At 41.4% G+C, this 9,764-nt stretch overlaps 1 protein-coding gene, 1 long non-coding RNA gene and 3 other non-coding genes across 8 annotated transcripts in view; 1 reads left to right on the forward strand and 4 right to left on the reverse strand.

Moving 5' to 3' along the window:
* gigyf2 (GRB10 interacting GYF protein 2) overlaps positions 1-3,250 on the reverse strand; it is a 17,553-nt gene extending 14,303 nt beyond the window's left edge. For 2 of the 4 annotated variants that reach the window (XM_019878988.1, XM_019878989.1), the window contains exons 1-3: positions 1,692-1,743; positions 1,371-1,530; positions 90-185 (exon numbers count right to left, since the gene is read on the reverse strand). In XM_019878988.1, the coding sequence (XP_019734547.1) occupies positions 90-185; positions 1,371-1,530; positions 1,692-1,729 (294 nt within the window). In that variant the 5' untranslated portion in view covers positions 1,730-1,743. Of the gene's footprint in view, positions 1-89; positions 186-1,370; positions 1,531-1,691; positions 1,744-2,996; positions 3,136-3,160 lie in introns of those variants that run through there. The other 2 variants (XM_019878990.1, XM_019878991.1) reach the window with 2 other exon arrangements.
* Positions 3,251-3,938: 688 nt separating this feature from the next.
* On the forward strand, positions 3,939-4,010 carry trnap-agg (transfer RNA proline (anticodon AGG)). The gene has a single exon. It is a non-coding gene; the product is annotated as a tRNA-Pro (tRNA).
* A 420-nt stretch (positions 4,011-4,430) lies between these two features.
* On the reverse strand, positions 4,431-4,502 carry trnaw-cca (transfer RNA tryptophan (anticodon CCA)). The gene has a single exon. It is a non-coding gene; the product is annotated as a tRNA-Trp (tRNA).
* Positions 4,503-5,041: 539 nt separating this feature from the next.
* Positions 5,042-5,113, reverse strand: trnag-ucc (transfer RNA glycine (anticodon UCC)). The gene has a single exon. It is a non-coding gene; the product is annotated as a tRNA-Gly (tRNA).
* A 137-nt stretch (positions 5,114-5,250) lies between these two features.
* On the reverse strand, positions 5,251-8,189 carry LOC109521163 (uncharacterized). The gene is made up of 3 exons (XR_002169302.1): positions 7,891-8,189; positions 7,157-7,277; positions 5,251-6,953 (listed from the first exon to the last, which is right to left on the reverse strand). It is a non-coding gene; the product is annotated as an uncharacterized LOC109521163 (long non-coding RNA).
* Between the last annotated feature and the right edge of the window lie 1,575 nt (positions 8,190-9,764).

A 9,764-nucleotide genomic window follows, 5' to 3' on the forward strand; every position in this document is an offset into this window, starting at 1 on the left:
TATAAGGAGGAGGTGTGGTGAATTCCGTTTTTTTTTTTTTTTTTTTTTTTTGAGAACGGACAGACATATTTCAGGATAGGCAGTTCTACCTGTTCTTCCTCCGTAAAAGAAACTAGTGCCAGAGGCGGCAAAGGCTCCTCTTGCAATATGGGCAGGAACTCCTTATCATGCAAATCTATAGGGATCTAGCAGAAGATAACACACAGGTCAACATAAAACACTTGTGGTACCAACTGTAACCGCCACAATATCTCGGTTCATTGTTCACATCAGAGAGAGTTGATGCCTGCGTCTACTGTTGTATGGCCTGTTTGGATGCATTGCTGCTCGGTGTGTGTTCAAGGAGCAGTTCTTTCAAGCTTTATAATTAGCGTAACATCAAGTCAAGTACAACTTTATTGTCAACATCTATGCTGACTTCCATTTGGCATTACACGTTAACATAACATTTATTTTTGATTTAAGAGCTTTTACTGTTATGCGGTTTGATTGAACATTTTGGTGCTCAATATACAACATATGATAGGCTTGTTGCACTTTTTGTCAGTTTGAAAGCAAACTTCAAATAGAGTGACCAAACAGCTTGAAGAAAGCACGCTTTGATCTTAATTGGAGAAGTGGAAGCAAGAGAATCTTTCCTTGAAGTGAGGGCCGCGCTTTTTCAGTTGCTGCCCCAAAATTGTGGAATGAGCTGCCCAAGCCCCTTTGACAGGCCAACCCACTTCCTGTTTTTAAAATCTCTTTTTTTTTATTTTTTAAATTTAATATATTTTTTAAATGTTAATTTTAATTCATTTTATTACCAGCAAATCACATACTATAAAACATCAACAATAATACAATCTCAACAACTATTCCAGATGAGGTCGGATGTTATTTTATGTTAAATGTTCAGTGAGTCGCTTTGTTACAGCTGCAGCTGTGTGAAAGCACAATATAAATAAAGATGTATTATTGTATTGTATGTTTTATTACATAATGTGTTCTGCTATTGTTGAAGTTGGTGTTTAAACCATTTTTTTTTTTAAATCGGTCTTATATCCCCAAGTACCTTTTGTCCATTCACATGTCTTGTTCCTTGCTGTTTTTCCCCTCCTATAAGTTATGCGTTAAGGCTTTTAGTCACCTGTGTTATTCTTAAAGCACACTGTAAATAAAGTTGTATTGTTTTTTTAAACAAATTTGAGTGTGTTTTAAAACATTTAAATGTGTCAAAACCCTGTGGGAGAGGTAAAAGTATTGGGAAACAAAAATCACGGTCTCTCAATATTACACATTTTCACTTATTTTGGGTGGGCCTGGATCTCATCTGATATATGGGGGCTCACTGTATTTAAAACGTGCTATCGGCTGAAGAATGTCATGTTTACCTTGTTGTCTTTTACATAAAGTGCTAACATTTCTTCTCTTCCGTATCGATAGTCTGCAAGCTTGTACTTTGGCAATGCAGGCGAGAGAGGTGGTGAGGCAACAGCATTGCTGTTGCTTCCTCCGCCTGCGCCACTTCCACCTCCAGACAGGGCACGGAGCCTGCACAGAGCCAGAAGGTTAGTAAATGACTGAATGAAAAGATGGAGGTGGCACGTCTTAACATGTCGGGAGAGGATGCAGTAGTGGGGGGTGGCTCACCACTGAAAACTATTTTCACAACAAACGAATCCCCCATTATGATCCTAAGTGTACTACTTTACCATTCTGGTCCAAAATTAAGTGTCTGGGTCTCCGCCATTTCTTCTTGAAGGTCTAAAATGTATAAAGAGAATTAATTCAATTAATCAAGAGAATTAATCAAGTGCATACTACGTCACTGTTTATTAAATTTTCACGCTTTGTTGTCAAGAACAGGCCGTTGTGTTCCATTCAACAAAACTTTGTTTCATTTTGAAAGAGATTTTGTCAGCTGATTTAACATGTCCCAGCTCCCCCCATGACAGAGCCCACCCACTGACACACACAACAAGTTTATGATTTAAATGCGCTAAAGCTATTTCAGCTCTTGGGCTTGTGGGTGACTACATCAGACACCTGAAATTGACAAGGGAAATAGTCTTCACTTCGAGTACAAGGCGGAATATGAAAACGGGATGCAAGACAAGTCATCAAGTAATTTTTTTACGTCCACTCAAGTTGCCACACTGAAGGTATGCTAATTGGGCCACAAATGGTAAAGGGGGGCAACGGTCTACTCCCAATCCCACTCACCATATGGGAAGCCAGGATAAGCCACGTGTAAGTTGCTACTTAACGCAGTAAGTCCGATAGAAAGGTGACATGCATTGTAGATAACACGAGTGGGCACGGCGACGACAGTTTTGGGGGATTTATGTGGACACGCCCGCTGTCCAGTCCTGGTCGAATACATTTAAGGAGACGCTACGCTACACCATGAATGGCCGCCCAATAACAGCAAAGCTGCTCTGAACATAAAATCCTCCCAGTGACACGTTTGTGAAACTACCAGACTCTACACTGATAACAAATTTGTCAAGTCATAAATAAAAGCCACTCGGTGCAGGGGTTAGGGTTCGGATGGTGACGCTGACATTACTTCACGAATGGTTCATTTAAATTCGTCATGTTAGCAACATTTACACGCGACAGTCTGTCAATATAGTTAATTCCCGTATGCAAGAATGCTTATTAAGACCTTACAAAAGTAGCCCTGTGGTGTCTTGCGGTATTTTGATGACGGTGCGAGAAGCTGTATGTTTTTGGCAGACACTTTGATGCCACACCACAGCTAACTCTTACGTTAGCCGCCATGCTAAGAAAAAGCTAACTGCAGTTGACCAAGTGCACACAGCGTTAAATCACAGCTGAGGAGATTCGAGCAGTCGCGGTGATAAACACACACGTAACCACACGCTCATCCACCTCGACATGTTGTCATATACCGACGATATCATCAATAACAATCGCGATATTGCCACCGCAGCACAAGTTAATCCTCGAAAAGCCCAGGCACTTGTGGCTAGCATGCTAACAGGTTAGCTCACGAGCTTTTTTGGACCGAGGCCTCCCGGAGTAAACACGGAGGAGGCTTCGTTAACAGTCCCCCCAAAAAAGCAGCCCGGCTCGGCTTGATGTTGGCTTTACGACGTGGCACTTTACTTCCAGCAGTCTCGTGCTGGTGGTAGGGCGTCTATTTTGGCTGTCTTACCTCTGCTTGATGTGACAGCGCAAGGTTTTGAATTCGAGTTGAGTGTGTAAGCTCTCTCTCTCTCTCTCTCTCTCTCTCTCTCTCTCTCTCTCTCTCTCTCTCTCTCTCTCTCTCTCTCTCTCTCTCTCTCTCTCTCTCTCTCTCTCTCTCTCTCTCTCTCTCCCTTCCCCCTCGCACCCTCCCCTCTGCGTTATTCTGAATTCCACTGGGGTTGTAGGCACAACACGCCTTGCTGTTATATGATTGGGTGCTGCATCAAGGCAGGACACGCCTTATTCGCTACACAGATGAAATATGACCCGTGCAAATATGTAGGGCGTGTTCTACCGGGATATAGCAGCCAATCATACTGCAGCAGCTCGTGCCCTGTCAAGAACGCTAGTGGGATCCATAAAAACGCACCCCCTCCTTCTCTACCACAAGATGGCTGCTTAGGGGGAGTCACATGACATACAGATAAAAACCGTACATGGCGTGAAAAGAAAATGTGCTGAATATAGTACTACCATCCGCGTGTGAACAGTAAGGTCATTTATCACAACATAGTAACTGTTATTGTGTGGGATGAAATTGAAAATAAAGCTGATGTTACTGGCGGAAAGGGACTAGTTGTTTCGGCTACTGAACAGACGTCGATGTACATTGTACATCGATTCAAATGTTCTGAGAAAGGAATGGCCTGGATGAATGAGAATATTCAAATGTGACCCTTATATTTGGTATAGCAGTTCATGTATGCTTTAGTTTTCTTTGTAAGAGTTGCAAAGTTAACACGGGTGGCTCGTTGGTCTAGGGGTATGATTCTCGCTTAGGGTGCGAGAGGTCCCGGGTTCAAATCCCGGACGAGCCCAATTTATTTTTCAACGACTGTTAATCGTTTCCGACGAAACACAGCACTGTCTTAAATGTTGTGCTTCTCTCGGAGTCAACTCCAGTCCAATTAAAGGTACAGTAATGGCAATTACTACCCCTGACTTCCACTCAGTGGCGATATATCATTTAATACATAATCGTTACGTGCTGTTGTAGTCTGTTGTTAACACACTACACTATATAATCATCAAGTCATAACTGCAGTAAATGGTTGTTTGAAAAAAAACTTTCGGACGGAAATAAAATAACTAATTCAAAAATCATACGGAGGGTGGTAATGGGTGTGTCGTGCGTATGTCGATGTTTCCTTCGACGCTGGGCAACCGAGTCCGCTGTTCGAAATGTCTAAACCGCCCAACTTTTAAAATTAAAATTAAATACTTTCCTAAAAAAAGTTTGACCCCGACGTGATTTGAACACGCAACCTTCTGATCTGGAGTCAGACGCGCTACCGTTGCGCCACGAGGTCTCACTGCAGAATGTGTATTTATATACGAATTTAAACCTGAGCAGGGGAAGTAAACCGATGTGCTATAATGTATTTTTGGTTACGTTTCGCTTTTTTTATTCACCGCGTGCAGTACATTTGAAGCCATTGCTTTTATTCTGTTCTTGCTGATGTAGTTGCAATGTCTATACACCAGATGACAGTGATCGGCGTTGATTTGAAGGGAATTGCGAAAGAAGAAGAGTCACAACACTGCGTTCGCACATAGCAGACAGGTACAAAGGAGTTGGAAGAATTATAATTGGTATGTTACATTAGAGGAAAACAACAACATTGTTCATTTTATGAAGACAGATTTCATACCAGTGCGAGGGAATTTGAGTTGTTTTTTTAAAATTGAAGGAACACTGCTCGCCACAATTAGTAGTCAGAAGTTGAGCTTCCTGGACTCGCGTACCGAAATATTAATTCAGAATTTTGCCTCACTTGAAACACGTAGTTGTCGTTTTAGTTTTGTGCAAGCTGCGATGTAAAATTGCAGCTACAAAAAAAAAAGTTTATGCGTTGGCCGGGAATCGAACCCGGGTCAACTGCTTGGAAGGCAGCTATGCTCACCACTATACCACCAACGCTTGACACTAATCGTCGCCACTTTCCTTTATGATAGGATAGCCACTTCAAATGAATGCACCCATTAGCTACACTTGCACAATCTAATCACCTTGAATACAAAAGCATCATTAAAAAACAAGCCACAGGACCCTGACGTTTCTATTTTTTTCCCCCCACAACAAGAACAAACCTTTTTTTTCAAGGTCCTAAATTCGGATTAGCGTGGTGGTGGGGGACACTGTCCCCAAAGTGTTCTTGAGGGCCTGGTAATCCCAGTGGTGGTCAATAAAGCACCGGAAGACTTTGTACTGTCTTTGGTAAAAAACTGCTACAGAGGTTGGATTTTTTTTATTTTAATGCATACCTATTGAGAAGGTCGACTTTATGGTTTACCATACTAACATTTCATAAAAAATTAAGATAACTACTGAGGAAAAAATGATTATGTCAGTGTTTCACCTTACGGCTAATGGCTGTGATCAGGCTCAACAAACTTTCCCACGTTGGCCTTTTTTTGCAACTGTCTCAAAAGCAGTCATGAAAATGTAAAATAACCCTGAATATATCATCATGTGTACTTTCAGGCCACTCGTGACCTCGTAGAAAGAATTTGGCTACGGCAGGTTTGGTGCGGTTCAGTTGATGACTTATGCAGAGCAGGGCCTCTCTGCACTTTCAAACTGCACAAGCCAGCGGATCAGACACAGCAAATGTCGGCTGCACTAGTCTTTGGAAGTCGGCTTGACAGGTGCGGCCTAGTGCAAACACTAATGTCTTATTTTTAGTGTATGTGGCTTAAAGGCTCACAATTCTCTGGTGTTATGAGAACTGATGCTGAGAGATGAGAGAGATGACAACTTGACCAAGCAAAAGATTATTCAGCATTTTGAATCTTAAACACACTGTGTGTAAATCTGACTCTCTTTTGTGAAAATAAATGAAATAGTGTGCTATAATACTTGTGTTTTATGTCCAGCCAGCAGATAGAAGTGGTGAATAAGTAAACAAGTTGGGGGAAAAAAAGAAAAGGTAAATAATGATAGAAAGATAAGTTAATTATGCTAAATGTTGACTGATTCACCGTTAGAGACGTATTAATGTAAGAATAGTTGTTATTATTACTGTACTTTGTTGCAGTGTCAGCACATTGTACTGATTGGCATTTTTTTTGTTTGTTTGTTTATTAATTTAAATGCTTGAAATGGTCAGATATTTCCTGAGGTCAAAATAGCAAACACACAAATGCTGAAACAATAACTCACTTTGCATTAAATTGCATTGTTCATCATTTCCATCAGCATTTTTTAGTGCAAATTACACTCAGCCAACTACAAAGTATTGATTGGATGATAACTGGTTTTGGGACAAAAATCAGAAAAAAAAATTTGAAATGCGACTTTGGAGTTGTGTAAGTGACTGTAACTGGATGTGCGTATGTGCGTGCTTGCCTGCGTACGTTTTCCACCTGTAGACTGGCATGATACACTCACTAATGTTCATGATGTGAGGTTAATGATACAGACATGCGGTACTGTAATTTCAGTGTGTCACCATGAACACACATCTTACAAATTGATGGAAGATAATGGATTCAGCCCTACTAGAAAATGTCTCATCAGTAACATTGATTTTTCGGCACAGATTAGCCAGTAATGACAATCTTGTGAGTCATACTCAACAAACAATTGTACCAAACCTAACCTTACTCACCATAAACATTATTATGTGTCAGATGATGGAGAATGACAGCTGTGTTGTAATGTTTTTGAAAAGCCCAACCCTGAATACATCAGGTCACCTCTGCCTCGCCTTTTCCCGGAGCTGCGTGTGAGCACCATGACCCTTCGCCATACGGTCAATCTGGAGGAGGAGGAGACATACTGTTACGCAGAAAGGTCATGTCAAATGACCACAATAAGACATGTAAACTAATAAAAAAATAAATAAATGACTCCCTCTGTAGAAATGTTCAATCTTATTTTAAGACTTAATCCTCTGCTCTCATATTTAGTTAACCCAGTTAGTTAACCCAGACATGAGATGCAACTTTTCTTTTGTCCTACCTTATATGAGATTCTGGCCTGTATCACTGCAGTTTCTCCTCCGTTTCTGTTTGGTGGTGTGTGGTGAGATTTTTCTAATACAGTATGTGCTTTGGCTCAGTAAAGCTTGAGAAACGCTGATCTATGCAAAGAAACAAACAAGGGACAGGGACAAATCTTGGCAATCAAGCTCTACTTACAAAGTTTGTGAGTGCAAAAAAAAAAGAAATGTCAAAAAGAAAAAACTGGAGAGAAAAAAAATGTGTGTTTTATGTTTTACCCTGACCACATGTATTTAACCCATTAAGACAAAAGCTAAAGTATAGGACAATTTGTAAGATGTGCATGCACAATGCACATGCCTTTAAGAGGTGGGGCCTAGTGGGGTGGCGTGTGACCAATCTGCATGTGAGCATCTGGTCATGAGCTGTGACCAACAGCAGCTCTTACGTATGCCTGCTTAACTGTTTTACTGTTCTGCCTGTATTCTATAAAGGGCTAGAATTTGTATCATTAACATCGGGCACCCGCAGCGGCTCCTCTCTCTCCTGAGGAAAGAAATTTAATCTGTGCTGTATGTTGCACATGTAGCACATTGGACAATAAAGTTGACATGAACATGAACATCATCCTTTCCCTCATGCAAAGGCCTGGCAGTATATAAACATACTGTATAAACCCATGATAAAATGCTTATTTGAAAAAAATAAATAAATAAAACGCAATATAGCGGGGTAACACTGTCACGGACTCACCCGCCAGATGAGAAGATGCCAATCATCTGAAAGCCTTTTATGTCTGCTCCTATCACACGTGGTGAAACAAAGCAAGTAACTCACAACACATTGACTCTTCTGTATGAAAAAGAAACGAGTATTGGCATTGTGTGATCCAAAGTTGAGGTCTTTGACATGCCCGAGGCACAAAGAGCAATGATTGCAGGTTTTAAGACATGGACTCCACCAGTGTTGCAAATTTCTGGAAGAATGTTTGTTTAGTTATTGTGAAATGAAGTAAATCTGTGTGTGTGTGTGTGTGTGTGTGTGTGTGTGTGTGTGTGTGTGTGTGTGTGTGTGCGTGTGTGTGTGTGTGCGTGTGTGTGTCCGCAATGGCAAAGGGGCATACATCAATGTGACATGTCCAGCGTGTGTTCTTTCATGTATTTTAACCTCTGACTGATATAACAATTTGAGATTAGCAAAGGTCGTAACCAAAGGTCAGATGGAGAGTTCAGGAGTAGTTTAAAGAGCAGACTAAATCCAGATGCTCATCTAAGGTTGACCCCTGAAGCAGAGAAGAAATGTGACTTTCTCATTTCTTACTTTTTTCTTAAGACTGCAACATGGCAAGGAGTGTCTGAATGTTTGTAAGGTTGAACTTGAAAGTTATTTGTCACCACAAAGCTTTGGCATGACATTTGCTTTATTGAGTGACTTTACTCAAGATGATAAAAATGTTAAAATCCTTCAAATCCGAATTCACCAACAAAATGACAAGATGAGTGTTGTCATCATGTGCCACCTTTGCCAAATAAAAGCACAAATGTGAAATTACCACTGTAGCTGTTACAGATGAAGAAAGTTCAGGAGTTCTTCACTGCATCCTGTCTTAACGCCATTGTGTTCTTTTCTTAGATTGAAAAGGAAACAGCACCGTCTGTGTTTGGACCAGTGGCGAACAAGTGAGATAGTGTACACAGAAATCAAGCAGCAAGACAGGAAGAAACAGATGGTCCTCGACAAACATAGCACAGACACTGTTTGAAATTTCATCTGTCTCGCTCACTACTTGCTGTGTGTCTGCTCCTCTGCTCTGTGCTTAGAAGTAATCAAAACTTTGCCGAGCTGATAGATCAGCACATGCATGCATACTGGCGTCTCTGTTTTTGTTCCAGTAGACCCTGGACTGTCCCACCTCCTGCCTGACTGTGAGGCCTCCCAACTCATGATTGGGGAACTAGTCGGAAGCATCTGGTGTGGATAATGAGGGAAAAAAAGCAGAGGTATCTTCTGAAGAGTGTTGCAGCAGAGTGGGGGGGAAACTGAGAACAGGAGACACTGCTGCGACTCCTCTGGGTTGGAACATTTATACTTTGGCTGAATACTTACTGTTGTCCAATTCAAATCAACATCGCAATGTAGTCAAATGCAATTTTAAAATCGCAAAGGGTGCAAATTTGTAAAAAGAAAAAAAAACAACTAGATGGCAGAAGGTACAATTAAAACAGTATATCTATATACCCAAGCTGAGTGTTTCCATTATTCACTAACACATACTTGAAAGTAAGGGACAGCCATCCATCCATTCTCCGATCCGCTTTATCCTCACAAGGGTCGTGGGGGGTGCTGGAGCCTATGCCAGCCATCTTCGGGGAGTAGGCGGGGAACACCCTGAACCGGTTGCCAGCCAATCGCAGGGCACACACAGACGAACAACCATCCGTGCTCACACTCACACCTAGGGACAATTTAGAGTGTTCTATCAGCCTGCCAGGCGTGTTTTTGGAATATGGGAGGAAACCAGAGTACCCGGAGAAAACCCACACAGGCCCGGGGAGAACATACATCTCTCTCTCTCTCTCTCTCTCTCTCTCTCTCTCTCTCTCTCTCTCTCTCTCTCTATATATATA

Source organism: Hippocampus comes, unplaced genomic scaffold (assembly GCF_001891065.2).
Source record: "Hippocampus comes isolate QL1 unplaced genomic scaffold, H_comes_QL1_v1.1 scaffold85, whole genome shotgun sequence".
In the NCBI taxonomy this organism is placed as follows: Eukaryota; Metazoa; Chordata; class Actinopteri; order Syngnathiformes; family Syngnathidae; genus Hippocampus; species Hippocampus comes.